General features: G+C 43.0%; 1 protein-coding gene across 4 annotated transcripts in view; it reads right to left on the bottom strand.

Annotated features, from left to right (window-relative positions):
* LOC140187694 (multidrug and toxin extrusion protein 1-like) overlaps positions 1–18,115 on the bottom strand; it is a 69,172-nt gene that overhangs the window by 41,507 nt on the left and 9,550 nt on the right. For all 4 annotated transcript variants that reach the window (XM_072243241.1, XM_072243242.1, XM_072243245.1 and 1 more), the window contains exon 2: positions 11,985–12,086. In XM_072243241.1, coding sequence (XP_072099342.1) covers positions 11,985–12,086 — 102 coding nt within the window. The remainder of the gene's footprint in view (positions 1–11,984; positions 12,087–18,115) is intronic.

The following is an 18,115-nucleotide window of genomic DNA, read 5'->3' as shown; positions in this document are numbered from 1 at the left end:
TAAACTCCAGCAAGTACAGGCCCAGAGCCATCAAATCTCCTTATATATTAACTCTTTCATTCCCAGAATCATTTTCATGAACCTTCTCTGGATCTTCTCCAATGCCAGCACATCTTTTCTGAGATGAGGGGCCCAAACCAGCTCACAATACTCCAAGTGCAATCTGTCCAATGCCTTATAAAGCCTCAGCATCACAGCCCTACTCATATGTTCTAATCCTCTCAAAATGAACGTTAACATTGTATTCATTTACTGTTGACTCAGCCTGCAAGTTAACCTTTAGGGAATCCTGCACAAGGTCTCCCAAGTCCCTTTGCAGCTCTGATTTCTGAATTTTACCCATATTTAGAAAGTAGTCAATGCCTTTATTCCTTCTACCAAAGTGCATGACCATACACTTCCCGACACTGTATTCCATCTGCCATTTCTTTGCCCAGTCTCCCAATCTGACCAAGTCCTTCTGCAAACTCCGTGCGTCCTCAACATTAACTGCCCCTCCACCCATCTTTGTATTGTCTGCAAACTTGGCCACAAAGTAATCAATTCCATCATCCAAATCATTGACATATAGTGTGTAAAGAAGTGGTCACAACATCGACCCCTGTGGAACACCGAAAGCCAACCAGAATAGACCTAATTTATTTCCACTCTTTGCCTCCTGCCAGTCAGCCAATCTTCTATCCAGTTAGTATCTTTCCTGTAATACTACGGGCTCTTCTTATCTTGTTAAGCTGCACCACGTGCGGCATCTTGTCAAAGACCTTCTGAAAATCCAAGTAAACCACATCCCCTGACTCTCCTTCGTCTATCCTGCCTGTTATTTCCTCAAAGAATTCCAACAGATTTGTCAGGCAAGATTTCCCTTAAGGAAACCATGTTGTCTTTGGACTAATTTATCATGCACCTTCAAGTACCCCAAAACCTTATCCTAAATAATGGACTCCAATATCTTCCCAACCACTGAAGTCAGGCCAATTGGCTTATAATTTATTTTTTTCCTACCTCATCCCTTCTTAAAGAGTAGAGTGACATTTGCAATCTTCCAGTCCTCTGGAACCATTCCAGAATCTAGTGATTCTTGAAAGGCCATTACTAATGCCTCCATAATCTCTTCAGCTTCCTTTCAGAACCCCGGGGTGTAGCACATCTGGACCAGGTGATTTATCTATCTTCAGGCCTTTCAGCTTCCCAAACACCTTCTCTTAGTAATAGCAATTACATTTACTTCTGCTGCCTGACCCTCTTGAATTTCTGGCATCCTGTTAGTGTCTTCCACAATGAAGACTGACACAAAATACTCTTATTTCTTTTCTTTATTAATCTTTTTTTGATTTAATAGGAGCATAAATACAATCAAGAGGAGAGTTATTTCAAATATATGCATCAGTAACAATATAAACCGAGATTAAGATAGACATTGTCAAAATCATAGATACTGTTAAACTAGTATAAAATATACTGTATAATGAAAAAAATGAAAATAGCAATTCTCCTCTTATCAGTTTATGAAGAGAAAAGAAAAAACATTGGGTTTTAAATGAAGAGAAAAAAAACCCCACTACACTATAAAAAAAAACAAAAAACAAAATAAAGGGACTGGGCAGTCCACATTGAGGATATGACCAAACAAAAAAGACTTTCTGATCAAATCTAAAACTTCTGAAAAAAAAGATTGAAGGAGTAATAAATCAAATTAAATGAAAATATTGGATAAAAGGTCGCCAGATTTGCTCAAATTTAAAGGATGCATCAAATGTCGGACTTCTTATTTTCTCTAAACTTAAACAGGACATAATGGAGGAGAGACAGTAAAAGACTGTAGGTGGATTAGAATCCTTCCACTTCAATAAAATGGCTCCACTTCAAAATACTTAAGTTGATCCACCATTCCTTTGTCCCCAATTACTACGTCTCCAGCATCATTTTCCAGTGGCCCAATATTCACTTGTGTCTCTTTTTTACTCTTTATACCTGTATTTCTGAAAATAAACTTTTGATATCTCTTTTATATTATTGGTTAGCTTACCATAAGACCATAAAGTATAAAAGCAGAAATAGGCCATTCTGGCCCATCAAATCTGCTCTTGTTTTCCATATAACCATATAACAATTACAGCCCGGAAACAGGCCATCTCGGCCCTTCTAGTCCATGCCGAACTCTTATTCTCACCTAGTCCCACCGACCTGCACTCAGCCCATAACCCTCCATTCCTTTCCTGTCCATATAGCTGTCCAGTTTAACTTTAAATGACAACATCGAACCTGCCTCAACCACTTCTGCTGGAAACTCATTCCACACAGCTACCACTCTCTGAGTAAAGAAGTTCCCCCTCATGTTACCCCTAAACTTTTGCCCTTTAACTCTCAACTCATGTCCTCTTGTTTGAATCTCCCACACTCTCAATGGAAAAAGCCTATCCACGTCAACTCTATCTATCCCTCTCATAATTTTAAATACCTCTATCATGTCCCCCCTCAACCTTCTACGTTCCAAAGAATATAGACCCAACTTGTTCAACCTTTCTCTGTAACTTAGGTGACGAAACCCAGGTAACATTCTAGTAAGCCTTCTCTGTACTCTCTCTATTTTGTTGACATCTTTCCTATAATTTGGTGACCAAAACTGTACACAATACTCCAAATTTGGCCTCACCAATGCCTTGTACAATTTCAACATTACATCCCAACTCCTATACTCAATGCTCTGATTTATAAAGGCCAGCATACCAAAAGCTTTCTTCACCACCCTATCCACATGAGATTCCACCTTCAGGGAACTATGCATCATTATTCCTAGATCCCTCTGTTCTACTGCATTCTTCAATGCCCTACCTTTTACCATGTATGTCTTATTTTGATTAGTCCCACCAAAGTGTAGCACCTCACATTTATCAGCATTAAACTCCATCTGCCATCTTTCAGCCCACTCTTCTAACTGGCCTAAATCTCTCTGCAAGCTTTGAAAACCTACTTCATTATCCACAACTCCATCTATCTTAGTATCATCTGCATACTTACTCATCCAATTTACCACCCCATCATCCAGATCATTAATGTATATGACAAATAACATTGGACCCAGTACAGATCCCTGAGGCACACCACTAGTCATCGGCTTCCAATCTGACAAACAGTTTTCCACCACCACTCTCTGGCGTCTCCCACCCAGCCACTGCTGAATCCATTTTACTACTTCAATATTAATACCTAACAATTGAACCTTCCTAACCAACCTTCTGTATGGGACCTTGTCAAAGGCCTTACTGAAGTCCATATAGACAACATCCACCGCTTTATCCTCGTCAACATTCCTAGTAACCTCTTCAAAAAATCCAATAAGATTTGTCAAACATGACCTTCCACGCACAAATCCATGTTGATTGTTCCTAATCAGACCCTGTCTATCCAGATAATTATATATACCATCTCTACGAATACTTTCCATCAATTTACCCGCCACTGACGTCAAACTCACAGGCCGATAATTGTTAGGTTTACTCTTAGAACCCTTTTTAAACAATGGAACCACATGAGCAATACGCCAATCCTCTGGCACCATCCCCATTTCTAATGACATTTGAAATATTTCTGTCAGAGCCCCTGCTATTTCCACACTAACTTCCCTCAATGTCCTAGGGAATATCCTGTCAGGACCCGGAGACTTATCCACTTTTATATTCCTTAAAAGCTCCAGTATTACTTCTTCTTTAATCATCATAGTTTCCATAACTTCCCTACCCGATTCCCTTTATCTTACACAATTCAATATCCTTCTCCTTAGTGAATACTGAAGAAAAGAAATTGTTAAAAACCTCCCCCATCTCTTTTGGCTCCACACATAGCCGTCCACTCTGATTCTCTAAGGGACCAATTTTATCCCTCACTATCCTTTTGCTATTTATATAACGGTAGAAACCCTTGGGATTTATTTTCACCTTACTTGCCAAAGCAACCTCATATCTTCTTTTAGCTTTTCTAATTTCTTTCTTAAGATTCTTTTTACAGTCCTTATATTCCTCAAGCACCTCATTTACTCCAGGCTGTCTATATTTATTGTAGATCTCTCTTTTTTTCCCAACCATGTTTCCAATATCTCTTGAAAACCATGGCTTTCTCAAACTTTTAACTTTTCCTTTCAACCCAACAGGAACATAAAGATTCTGTACTCTCAAAATTTCACCTTTAAATGATCTCCATTTCTCTATTACATCCTTCCCATAAAACAAGTTGTCCCAATCCACTCCTTCTAAATCCTTTCGCATCTCCTCAAAGCTAGCCTTTCTCCAATCAAAAATCTCAACCCTGGGTCCAGATCTATCCTTCTCCATAATTATATTGAAACTAGTAGCATTGTGATCACTGGACCCGAAGTGCTCCCCAACACAAACCTCAGTCACCTGACCTATCTCATTCCCTAACAGGAGATCCAACACTACCCCTTCTCTCGTTGGTACCTCTATGTATTGCTGCAAAAAACTATCTTGCACACATTTTACAAACTCCAAACCATCCATCCCTTTTACAGTATGGGCTTCCCAGTCTATGTGTGGAAAATTAAAACCTCCCACAATCACAACCTTGTGCCTACTACTACTATCTGCTATTTCCTTACAAATTTGCTCCTCCAATGCTCGATCCCCATTTGGTGGTCTATAATACACCCCCATAAGAGTTACTGCACCTTTCCCATTCCTCAATTCCACCCAAATAGCCTCCCTATACGAGCCCTCTATATCTATCCTGCCAGAGCACTGCTGTAATATTTTCTCTGACAAGCAATGCAACCCCTCCCCCTCTTGTCCCTCCAATTCTATCACACCTGAAGCATTGAAATCCAGGAATATTTAGTTGCCAATCACACCCCTCCTGTAACCATGTTTCACTAATAGCTACCACATCATACTTCCAGGTATCAATCCATGCTTTAAGCTCATTCACCTTTCTTACAATGCTCCTAGCATTTAAATAAATGCATTTAAGAAATTTTCTACCTCTTACTTTCTGTTTATCACTAACTGTGCAAACAATTTTACTATTTTCTTTTTCTTCCTTCTTCCCTGTATCTGTTCCTACACTCTTGTTTCCCCTTCCCCCTTGTATCTAGTTTAAATCCACTGAAGCCTCTCTAGCAAACCTACCCGCAAGAATATTTGTCCCCCTCCAGTTCAGATGTAAACCGTCCCGCTGGAACAGGTCCCACCTTCCCTGGAAAACTGCCCAATTATCTATAAATCTGAAGCCCTCCCTCCAGCACCATGCCTTCAGCCACGTGTTGATCTGCGTTATCTTACTATTTCTAAACCGGCCTGCACGTGGCACTGGTAGCAATCCTGGGATTGCTATCCCGGAGGTCCTGTCCTTTAACTTGGCTCCTAACTCCCTAAACTCACCTTTCAGGACCTCCTCACTCTTCCTACCCACATCATTTGGTCCCTACATGGACCACAACATCCGGCTGCTCACCCTCCCTCTTGAGAATACCGAGAACTCGATCCGAGATATTGCGGACCTTGGCACCAGGGAGGCAACAGACCATCCGGGATTCTCGATCTCTTCCACAGAACCTCTTATCTGTCCCCCTAACTATCGAATCCCCTGTCACTACTGCTCTCCTCTTTTCTCTCCTTCCCTTCTGAGCTGAGGGTCCCATCTCGGTGCCAGAGACGCAACCACTGCAACTTGTCCCTGGTAGGTCGTCCCCATCAACAGTATCCAAAACGATGTACTTATTATTGGTGGGAACAGCCACAGGAGTGCTCTGCTCGTTCTGTCTATTCCCCTCCCTTCTCCTGACAGTCACTCAGCTACCTGTTGACTCTTAGGGGTGACTATCTCCCTGTAACTCCTGTTTATTTCTGCCTCTGCCTCCAGAATGATCCAAAGTTCATCCAGCTCCAGCTCCAGTTCCCTAACTCGGTTTGTCAGGAGCTGCAGCTGGATGCACCTTTTACAGGTGTAGTCATCAGGGACGATTGTGCTCGCCCTGACTTCCCACATCCTGCAAACGGAGCACTCAACTGCCCTAACTGCTGCCTCCATTACCTACTCTTAAGGTAATTAGATTTATTAAAGGAACTTACCCGGCCTTACCTCACTTGGAGTGAAGCTCTTCCTCAACCTCTGCTCGCCGAAGCCTGAGGAGCCAAAGCCTTCCTACTCTGTCTCCCTCTACTCCGTCGCCCGCTCTGTTAATCTGCTCTCTTTTAAATACCCCCACTGCCTCACGGTCCGACTTACATATGCTTGCGCAGTCGTGCCCCATTCAACTGCTGAAGAAAATTACCAACTTCCACAAACTGCACTCTTTTAAATACTCCCGCTGCCTCATGGTCCAACTTACACGCGCTTGTGCAGTCGTGCCCCGTTCAACTGCCGAAGAAAATGACCGACTTCCACAAACTTCTCTCTTTTAAATATTCCCGCTGCCTTACGAGCCGACTTACACGTGCTTGCGCAGTCATGCCCTGCTCAACTGCTGAAGAAAATGGTTTCATCATGGTTGATCCAATTTTCCTCAGTCCCAAACTCTTGCCTTCTCTCTGTATCCCTTCATGCCCTGACCAATCAAGAATCTATCAACTCCTGCCTTAAATATACATAAAGACTTGGCCTCCACAGCTGCCTGTGTTACAAGGGGGCGCTGGGAGCAGACCCAAATGCAAGACAGAGACACTGCAGTTCTAGGAACAAGACTAGGTTTGGCAAGAAAGCAAGGGGAGTCAGGAAGAAACGACACTGGACATTGACAGAGGCCCTGGACGAGACTAGGATTCAGGGCCTGGGCTAGGACTTGGGCTGGAAGCACGGGACCCGGACGTGGAAGGAGGAACAAGGAGCCTGGGATAGGAACTCGGAACTCTGGAACCAGAGTCTGGACAAGGACGCGGAACCCGGGTCTTGGTTGAGACTCAGGACTAGGATGTGGCACAGGGACAGGACGTGGAACTCCTGCACAGGATGAGGCACACGGACAGGACGAGGTTCTTGGACATGGCTTGGACAGGGCGAGGGAACTCAGGCATCAGGCTGGGAGAGGACTCTCCAGAACTGGATGAGGACACGAAGCTCAGACTTGGACAGGGCTGGAACATGGCGTCTGGACTTGGTCTTAGAACACAGGAACACAGAGCCTTAGATTTGAGCACAGGGAACACAGAGTCAGGACCCCTCCTTGGGAAGCACAGGATGTAGGACCGGGACAGAACACGGACACTAAACATGGAGACACAAAGAGAAAGTTCCAAACTCAACGATAGATAGTTCCTTCTCTTGGTGTGGCAAGGCTCGGGTCTCACTCCGGCGGCTGAACTTGACAAGGTTGCAGGCGAAGGTTTCAGAAGGGAAGGGAAGGGAAGGGAAAAGTCCAGCAAACAATCCCTGCTTTGCAGAGTTATTTATGTGCCAGACTGAAATGAGAATCAGGTGCCTCAATTAAGGCACCCAACAGAACAAGGGAGAAAACAGGAAAACCCAGAACAAGGATCGATGGACTGGACCATGAACCGGAATGCGGACTTCACGGATCAGACCATGACAGCCTATGGCAAAGAATTCCACAGATTCACTACTCTCTGGTTAAAGAAATTCCTCCTCATCTCTGTTCTAAAAGGACGCCCCTCTATTCTGAGGATACTCCCACCATGGGAAACATCCTCTCCACATCCACCCTATCAAAGCCTTTCACCATTCAATAGGTTTCAATGAGGTCATCCCTCGTTTTTCTGAATTCTAGTGAATACAGGCCAGAGCCATCAAACGCTCTTCATATGCCAAGCGATTCAATCCTGGGATCATTTTTGTGAACCTCCTTTGAACCTGCTCTAGTTTCAGCACATCCTTTCTAACACAGGGGACCCAAGCCTGCTCATAATACTCCAAATGAGGCCTCACCAGTGCTTTATAAATTCTCAACATTACATCCTTGCTTTTATATTCTAGTCCTCTTGAAATGAACGCCAACATTGAATTTGCCTTCCTCACCACAGACACAACCTGCAAACTAACCTTTAGGGAATCCTGCACAAAGAATCCCAAGTCCCTTTGTGTCTTAGTTTTTTTGTATTTTCTCTCCATTTAGAAAATAGTCAACCTTTTCATTTCTTCTACCAAAGCATGACCATACACTTCCCAACACTGTATTCTATCTGCCTTTTCTTTGCCATTCTCTTAATCTGTTTAAGTCCTTCTATAGTCTATTTCCTCAAAACTACCTGCTCCTCCACCTATCTTCATATCATTTGCAAAACTTGCAAGAAAAACATCAAGTCCATCGTCCAAATCATTGACATATAATGTAAAAAGAATCGGTCCCAACACAAACCCCTGTGGAACGCCAATATTCTCTGGCAGCCAAGCAGAAAAGGCTCACTTTATTTCCACTCTTTGCCTCCTGCCAATCAACCATGCTAGAATCTCTCCTGTAATACCATGGGCTCATAGCTTGTTAAGCAGCCTCATGTGTGGGACCTGTCAAAGGCCTTCAGAAAATCCAAGCCCACAACATCAACTGATTCCCCTTTGTATATCCTGCTTGACGTTTCTTCAAATAATTCCAAAAGATTTGTCAGGCAAGATTTTCCCTAAAGGAAACCATGCTGACTATGGCCTATTTTATAATGGGTCTCTAAGTACCCTGAGATCTCATCCTTAATAATTGACTACAACATCTTCCCAACTACTGAGGTCAGACTATCTGGCCTATAGTTTCCTTTCTTCTGTCCTTCTCCCTTCTTGTAGAGTGGAGTGACATTTACAATTTTCCAGTCTTCTGGAACTATTCCAGAACCCTTTGATTCTTGAAAGATAATTTCTACTGCCTCCACAATCTCTTCAGCACCTCTTTCAGAACCCTGGGGTGTAGACCATCTGGTCCAGGTGGCTTATCCACCTTCAGACTTTTCAGTTTCCCAATCACTTCCTCCGTACTTAAGGTAACTTCCTACACTTCATGACCCCTGACATCTGGAACTTCCACCATACTGCTATTGTCTTCCACAGTGAAGACTGATGCAAAATACTTATTCAGTTATTCATTTCATCTGCCATTTCACTGTCCCCATTACTACTTCTCCAGCATTGTTTTCCAGCGGTCCGATATCCACTCTCACTGCTCTTTTACACTTCATGAATCTGAAGAAAATTTTGGTATCCTCTTTAATATTTTTGGCTAGCTTTCTTTCGTATTCCATCTTTCCCTTCTAAATGACTTTTTTAGTTGTTTTCTGTTGGATTTTAAAAGCTTCCCAATCCTCTAACTTCCCACTAATTTTTACTCTATTATATGCCTTCTCTTTGGCTTTTATGTGTTGGCTTTGACTTCTCCTGTTAGTCACGGTTGTGTCATCTTTCCTTTAGAATACTTCCTCTTTGGGACGTAAATATCCTGTGCCTTCTGAATTGTTTCCAGAAATTCCAGCCATTGCTGCTCTGCCATCATCCCAGCCAGTGTTCCTTTCCAGTAAATTCTGGCCAAGTCCTCTTTCATGCCTCTGTAATTCCCTTTATTCCACTGTAATACTGATACATATGACTTTAGCTATTTGATTTCAGGGTGAATTCGATCATATTATGATCACTTTCCTCTAAGGGTTCTTTTACCTTAAGCTTTCTAACCAATTCTGGTTCATTGCACAACACCCAATCCAGATTAGCTGATCCCCTAGTGGACTCAACCACCAGCTGCTCTACAAAGCCATCTCATAGGCACTCTAGAAACTCTCCCTCCTGGAATCCAGCACCAACCTGATTTTCCCAATCTACCTGCGTATTCAAATTCCCCCATGATCTTTCTAACATTGCCCTTTTGGCATGCATTTTCTAATCTCCCATTGTAATTTGTAGGGCACATTCTTACTACTGGGTCGAGGTCTGTATACAATGCCGATCAGGGTCTTTGTATCCTTTCAATTCCTTAGCTCTGTCCACAATGGTTCAACACCTTCCAATCTTATGATTTCATTTTTTACCAACAACGCACATTGCCTCTTCTTCCTTCCTGCCTGTCCGTTTGATACAATGTATATCATTGGACCTTAAGCTCCCAGCTATAGTCTTCCTTCAGCCATGAGTCAGTGATGTCTACAACATCATACTTGCCAATCTGCAACTGTGCTGCAAGTTCATCTACCTTATTCCTACCTTCCTACCATCTTAACTTCATATTTAATCTTTTCTCCCCTTATGGTTTTTTACAGTTGCATTCTGTTGGTTTTTAAAATCTTCCCAGTTCTCTAACTTCCCACTAATTTTTGCGATATTATATACCCTCTCTTCTGCTTCTATGCTGTCTTTGACTTCACTTGTCAGCCATGTTTGTCTCATCCTTCCTTTAGAATACTTCTTCATTTTTGGGATATATCCATCCTGTGCCTTTAGAATTGCACTCAAAAACTCCAGCCATTGCTGTTCTGCCATCATCCCTGCTAGTGTCCCCTGCCAATCAACTTTGGCCATTTCCTTTCTCATGCCTCTGAAATTTCCTTTACTCCACTGTAATGCTGATACTGATGTCTTTATCTTCTCCCTGTCAAACTGCAGAATGAATCTTATCATATTATCATCACCACCTCCTAATGGTTCCTTTACCTAAAGCTCCTTGAGCAAATCTGATTCATTACATCCAATCCAGAATTGCCTTTTCCCTACTGGGCTGAACCACAAGCTGCTCTAAACAGCCACCTTGTAGGCATTCTACAAATCCCCTCTCTTGGGATCCAGCTGTAACCTGATTTTCCCTAATCTACTTGCATAGTGAAATCCCCCATCACTATTGTAACGTTCCCATTAATATATGCCTTTTCTATCTCCCATTGTAATTTATATCCCAAATCTTGTCTACTGTTTAGAGGCCTGTATAAAACTCTCATCAGGGTCTTTTTACCCTTGTAGTTTCTTAACTCTATCAACACGGATTCAACATCTTCCAATTCTATGTCACCTCTTTCTAAGGACCTGATTTCAATTTTTAACTGAAGAGTCACCCTATCCTCTCTGCCTACCTCCCTTCCCTTTTGATACAATGTGTATCCTTGGGTGATAAGCTCCCATCTATGATCTTCTTTCAGTCACGACTCAGTGCTGACTCCAACGTCATACCTGCCAATCTCTAACTGTGCCACAAGATCACCTACCTTATTCCATATACTGCGTGCATTTACATATAACACCTACCGTACTGTATTAACTTTGCAATCCATTGCCTGTATTTTACAAGCACTATATTAACTATAAACTAAATCTGACACCACTTTTCTTTCTTTTCAAATCTTTTTATTGTTATATTATACAGGACAGATAACGAGTACATTGAAGTAACAACACTTACCATGTCTCAAAAAAGACATCATCTTAAAGATTGAAAAAAAATTTTGTGATAACAAAAGAAACCTACTGAGCAGAAAAGTGAGAAAAAAAAAGAACCCATTAGGTGTACAACCCCGGAGCCATGTGTCATACAAAAAGCTTCTAAAAATAAACATCAAACTGCCAGCAAGAAAAGAAAATATACTAAAAAATTTACAATTAGATCGTGGAAAAATTACATCAATTAACTCAAATGATAATAACGAGCAAATGAGCCCGATCTTTTCTCAAAATCAAATAAAGGTTCAAAGGTTCGACTTCTAATTTTCTCCAAACTAAGACATAACATCACTTGAGAGAACCATTGTGACAAAGTGGGAGCTGATGTATCTGTCCACTTCAACAAAATGGCCCTCCTAGCTATCAATGTAACAAATGCAATAACGTATTGGTCAGACGCAGAAATACCATGAATATTTTGAGGAATTATTCCAAAAAGCACAGTTAATTTATTAGGTTGTAAATTAATTTTAAGTGCTTTAGAAATTGTTGAAAAAACCGACTTCCAGAACTGTTCCAATATAGAACAAGAGCAAAACATGTGTCAGTGTAGCTATCTCAGTTTTACATCTATCACAATGACTATCAACACTACTTTTGACACACGCTTTTGATGAACTCACCGATGTAGCAAGTGAAACAGCATCCAATTCGATTTTCCCCAAGTGTCCACAGAATATAGTGCTGACAATGTTCACGCAGAACACCATCAATTGTGTCAAGAACTGTCAACAAAGGAAAAGCACAATTCAGTCAATTCACTCGGAAAACGGGGTGCTTTTCTGCAAAGGAGGAAAGACACAACTTGGTGAAATGGAGTCATTTTTAGAGATCTTTCAGGATATTCCACAGTGCAGAACTGCCGTCACTTTCGTGATATTGGCAATGTGCCATCAAATCCTTGAGCAGCAAGCTCTTACAAATAGCAATGCACTCTCGTTAGTGCTGCTGACTGAAGGGTAAATATGAGCCTGCGGTTAAAAACCTCACTCTGTACCATTTGACCATAAGACAAAGCAGAATTATAGTCATAGTCATAGTCATACTTTATTGATCTCGGGGGAAATTGGTTTTCGTTACAGTTGCACCATAAATAATAAATAGTAATAAAACCATAAATAATTAAATAGTAATATGTAAATTATGCCAGATGGAAATAAGTCCAGGACCAGCCTATTGGCTCAGGGTGTCTGACCCTCCAAGAGAGGAGTTGTAAAGTTTGATGGCCACAGGCAGGAATGACTTCCTATGACGCTCTGTGCTGCATCTCGGTGGAATGAGTCTCTGGCTGAATGTACTCCTGTACCCACCCAGTACATTATGTAGTGGATGGGAGACATTGCCCAAGATGGCATGCAACTTGGACAGCATCCTTTTTTCAGACACCACCGTCAGAGAGTCCAGTTCCATCCCCACAACATTACTGGCCTTACGAATGAGTTTGTTGATTCTGTTGGTGTCTGCTACCCTCAGCCTGCTGCCCCAGCACACAACAGCAAACATGATAGCAGTGGCCACCACAGACTCACAGAACATCCTCAGCATCGTCCGGCAGATGTTAAAGGACCTCAGTCTCCTCAGGAAATAGAGATGGCTCTGACCCTTCTTGTAGACAGCCTCAGTGTTCTTTGACCAGTCCAGTTTATTGTCAATTCGTATCCCCAGGTATTTGTAATCCTCCATCATGTCCACACTGACCCCCTGGATGGAAACAGGGGTCACCGGTGCCTTAGCTCTCCTCAGGTCTACCACCAGCTCCTTAGTCTTTTTCACATTAAGCTGCAGATAATTCTGCTCACACCATGTGACAAAGTTTCCTACCGTAGCCCTGTACTCAACCTCATCTCCCTTGCTGATGCATCCAACTATGGCAGAGTCATCCGAAAACTTCTGAAGATGACAAGACTCTGTGCAGTAGTTGAAGTCCAGAATTAGGCCAATCTTCTCATCTGCTCCAAATGCTCTGACATTTGAAGACCTTAAAACATTGGAGCATAATTACGCCGTTTGGCCCATCGATTCTGTTCCATCAGATTTATGGTCGATTTATTATCCCTCTCTACCCCATTCTCCTGCCTTCTCCCTGTAACCTTTGCAGCCTTTACAAATTAAGAACCTATCAACCTCTGAAGTAAAGCATTATGCAAACCACTGCGCTGCTGTAGAGGTATTTAGGCACACCTGTGAATAGACAGTGAATGGAGGGATATGGACCATGTGCAGACATATGTTTGTTTGTTATGTGCTGTGTAGTATGACGTGGGCAATCATCGTCTTTCCATGACTATGACTGTTCTTGGCAAATTCTTCTACCAAAGTGGTTTGCTATTGCCTTCTTCGGGGCAGTGTCTTTACAAAACGGGTGACTCCAGCCACTATCGACACTCTTCAGAGCTTGCCTGCCTGGCGTCAGTGTTTGCATCACCAGGACTTGTGATATGCATCGGCTGCTCATACGACCATCCACCACCTGCTCCCATGGCTTCACGTGACCCTGATCCGGTGGCGGGGGGCTTAAGCGGGTGCTACGCCTTGCCCAAGGGTGACCTATAAGCTAGCAGAGGGAAGGAGCGCCTTATACCTCCTTCAGTAGAGACGGATCTCCACCCCACCACCCAAGCAGATGAGATTAGTTAAATTGGCTTCATGGTCAGCACAGACATGATGGGCCATTGCTGCTCCTATTTTCTGGGGAATTTTAGAAAATTAAGCAGTCATTATCTCAGTATCCACTCCTTTTAAGACCCTGAACTGAAGTCTATCAGGATATCATGACTTGTCAGCCCACAGTTCCAACAACTTGCTCAGTAACGTTGCTTTGCTGATAATAGATTTACCTGAATCCATCTCTCTTTTCCAATCCCCCATTTATATTCCTATGTTATTTGCATCACCTGGAACAAAAACTGATGCAAACTACCCGTTCAATTCCTCTGACGTCCAATCTGCTTCCGCCATGAGATCAGAGGAACCAACATGTCTGACTATTAGCTCTATTGCTAGGCTTGCCTTCACACTGTTGGTTCATTTACTTTTACTGTGAAAACATTTACTACTGTTTCTTTATCTCATGCTCTAACTTCTCCTACTTCTTTGACAAGGATCTTTGTGTCTCCTCTGTGTGGGCATGTGGCCAAGTGGTTAAGGCATTGAACTAGTGACCGAAGGTCGTGAGTTCGAGCCCCAGCGAGGGAACGTGTTGTATCCTTGAGCAAGGCACTTAATCACACATTACTCTGCGACGGCACTGGTGCCAAGCTGTATGGGTCCTAATGCCCTTCCCTTGGACAACATCGGTGTCATGGAGAGGGGAGACTTGCAGCATGGGCAACTGCTGGTCTTCCATACAACCTGGCCCAGGCCTGTGCCCTGGAGAGTGAAGACTTTCCAGGCGCAGATCCATGGTCTCGCAAGATTAACAGATGCCTTTGTTGTTGTGTCTCCTCTAGCCACAAACAACGGAGGACTGGAGGATGGCAACTGTTGTTCAAGGAAGTTAATACTTTATTCATTTATTGAGATACAGTGAGGAACAGTCTCTTCCAGCCTTTCAAGCCGTGGCTCCCAGCAACCCCTTATTTAACCCGAGCTAATCACGGGAGGTTCTTAGAGACAAGATCTATGCAACACACACAAAATGCTGGAGGAACTCAGCAGGGCAGGCAGCATCTATGAAAAAGTGTAAACAGTTGATGTTTTGGTCCTGCTGAAGGAACCCGGCCCAAAATGTCGACTGTGCTCTTTTTCCATAGATGCTGCCTGGCCTGCTGAATTCCTCCAGAATTTTGTGTGTGTTGCTTGGATTTCCAGCATCTGCAGATTTCCTCTTGTTTGAGACAAAATCTATGAACATTTGAGAAACATGGCCTCATTAGGGATAATCAGCATGTATTTGTGAGGAACAGGTCATGCCTCACAAACCTGATTGTGTTTGTTGAGGAAGAGACAAAACAAATGGATGAAGGTAGAGTGGTGGATGTGGTGTGTCTGGATTTGAGTAAAGCATTTTTTAAGGTTCTCCATGATAGGCTCATTCAGAAAGTCAGGTGGCATGGGATCCAGGGAAAATTGGCTGTCTGGATTTTGAATTGTCTTACTACAGAAGGCAAAGGGTAGTGGTGACGAGACGGCATACAGGAGTGAAACATGCCAACTGGGTGGAATGGTGCCGCAGCAACAACCTGGCACTCAATGTCAGTAAGAGGAAGGAGCTGATTGTGGACTTCAGGAAGGGTAAGACGAAGGAGCACATACCAATCTTCATAGAGGGATCAGAAGTGGAGGGAGTGAGCAGCTTCAACTTCCTGGGTGTCAAGATCTCTGAGGATCTAACCTGGTCACAACATATCAATGTAGTCATAAAGAAGGCAAGACAGCAGCTTTACTTTTTTAGGAGTTTGAAGAGATTTGGCATGTCAACAAATACACTCAAAAACGTCTATAGTTGTACCATGGAGAGCATTCTGACAGGCTGCATCGCTGTCTGGTATGGGGGGGGGCGGGTTACTGCACAGGACTGAAAGAAGCTGCAGAAGGTTGTAAATCTAGTGAGTTCTATCTTGGGCACTAGCCTACAAAGTACCCAGGACATCTTCAGGGAGTGGTGTTTCAGAAAGGCAGTGTCCATTATTAAGGACCTCAGCACCCAGGGCATGCCCTTTTCTCACTGTTACCATCAGGTAGGAGGTACAGAAGTCTGGAGGAACACACTCAGCGATTCTTCCCCTCTGCCATCCGATTCCTAAATGGACATTGAAGCTTTGCACCTTACCTCACTTTTTTTAATATACAGTGCATCTGTTTTTGCACATTTTAAAAATCTATTCAATATATGTAATTGATTTACTTGTTTATTTATTATTATGTTTTATTTTATTTATTTTTTTTCTCTCTCTGCTAGATTATGTATTGCATTGAACTGCTGCTGCTAAGTTCACAAATTTCACATCACATGCCGGTGATAATAAACCTGATCCTGATTCTGATTCTGATTCTTGGAGCATATTCTATCTGGAGGTCAGTGATTAGTGATGTTCCATAGGGATCTGTTCTGGGACCCCTGCTTTTCGTGATTGTTATAAATGATTGTAAGGAAAGAGTTAAATGTGATTCCTGCTTTGTATATGTTAAAATGAAATGGAAGTCTGTAAGACAAAACAGTGCTAGCTTGGAGTGGGATTGTTTTGAAAAGGTACACAGGAAGCAGTCTACAGCAATGTTTTGAGAAAGTCAAGGAAGTACAAGTCTGCAGCCATAATTGTGTTAGGTGGTGAAAACATGTTTGTCTGGGCTGAAGATTGTAAAAGATAAAGGGGGGATTCAGCTGGCACCACCAAGGGATGGGAAAGTGCCAGAGTAAGAGGCTTTGAAGGGTATAAAACAGGGAACTTTCTGTGTGTAAGTGGGACAGTTTTGTCTTAGGCAAGGTCCCGGCTGATGCTAGTGCTAAGGAGATAGCGACAAGAATGTCGGGAGAGTCGGAGTATGTCGAGTCCGAGCTAGAGTGAGAGAGGGGAAAAACAGGCTGTGTGTGAGATTGTCAGATCTGTGGCTCCTCTCCCACATGCAGAGATCAGCCTGCTTACTGGATGTGAAGTATTATTTTGACTTACTACTGTAGACATTTGTTTTTCTTCCTGCATTGTATTCATGCTAGTTCTAATAAAGTGCTTTCTTGTGGCCTTGACACATGAGCAGTGTCTCCTTTGTCTGGAGACGCTGATGCGAATACCCTGAGCTGAATAAGAAAAGAACACAGAACAAATTTTAAAATAATTTTCATTAGAATGTGACTTAGATGAGGAAGTGGAAGGGTTGAGTTGGTAAGTTTGCAGAAGGCACTAAGGTTGGTGGTGTTGTGGACAGGGCAGGGCAGGGGTTCCCAAGCTTTTTCACACCACAGACCAATACCATTAAGCAAGGGGTCCATAGAACGTTGTTGTGGATTCCAGCAGGACGTTGACAGGATGCAGAGCTGCCCTGAGAAGTGACATATGGAGCACAATTTGTAAAAGTGTGAAGTGACTCACTTTGAAAGGTCAAACGTGAAGGCGGAGTACAAGGTCAGGGGCAGGATTCGTAGCAGTATGGAGGAGCAGAGGAACCTTGGGATACGAGTCCATAGATCCCTCAAAGTTGACGTGCAAGCTGACAGGGTACTAAAGAAGGCATATGGTGTGTTGGCCTTCTGCACTCAAGACCCATAAGGTAATGTTGCATCTCTATAAAACTCTAGTTAGACCACACTTGGAGTAGTGTGTTCAGTTCTGGCTAGCTCATTATAGAAAGAATATGGAAGCGTTAGAGAGGGTGCCGAGGAAACTTACCTGGATGCTGCTTGGATTAGAGAGCATGTCCTGTGAGGATAGGCTGAGTGAGATGGGGCTTTCCTCTTTGGGACAAAGGATGATGAGAGGTGACTTGATCAAGGTGTACAAGATGATAAGAGGCATAGATAGAGTGGACAGCCAGAGACTTTTTCCCAGGGCGGAAATGGCTAATACAAGGGAGCATAATTTTATCAACACACATAAAAGTTGCTGGTGAACGCAGCAGGCCAGGCAGCATCTCTAGGAAGAGGTGCAGTCGATCCCTTACTCACTCTTCCTTCAGTTAGTCCTGACGAAGGGTCTCGGCCTGAAACGTCGACTGTACCTCTTCCTAGAGATGCTGCCTGGCCTGCTGCGTTCACCAGCAACTTTTATGTGCGTTGCATAATTTTATGATGATTGGAGGAAAGTATGGGGGAATGTTA

The sequence above is a fragment of the Mobula birostris genome, chromosome 25 (genome assembly GCF_030028105.1).
Source record: "Mobula birostris isolate sMobBir1 chromosome 25, sMobBir1.hap1, whole genome shotgun sequence".
Taxonomy (NCBI): Eukaryota; Metazoa; Chordata; class Chondrichthyes; order Myliobatiformes; family Myliobatidae; genus Mobula; species Mobula birostris.
Note: the sequence above shows the minus strand (reverse complement) of the source record. Positions and strands in the feature narration are given on the sequence as shown.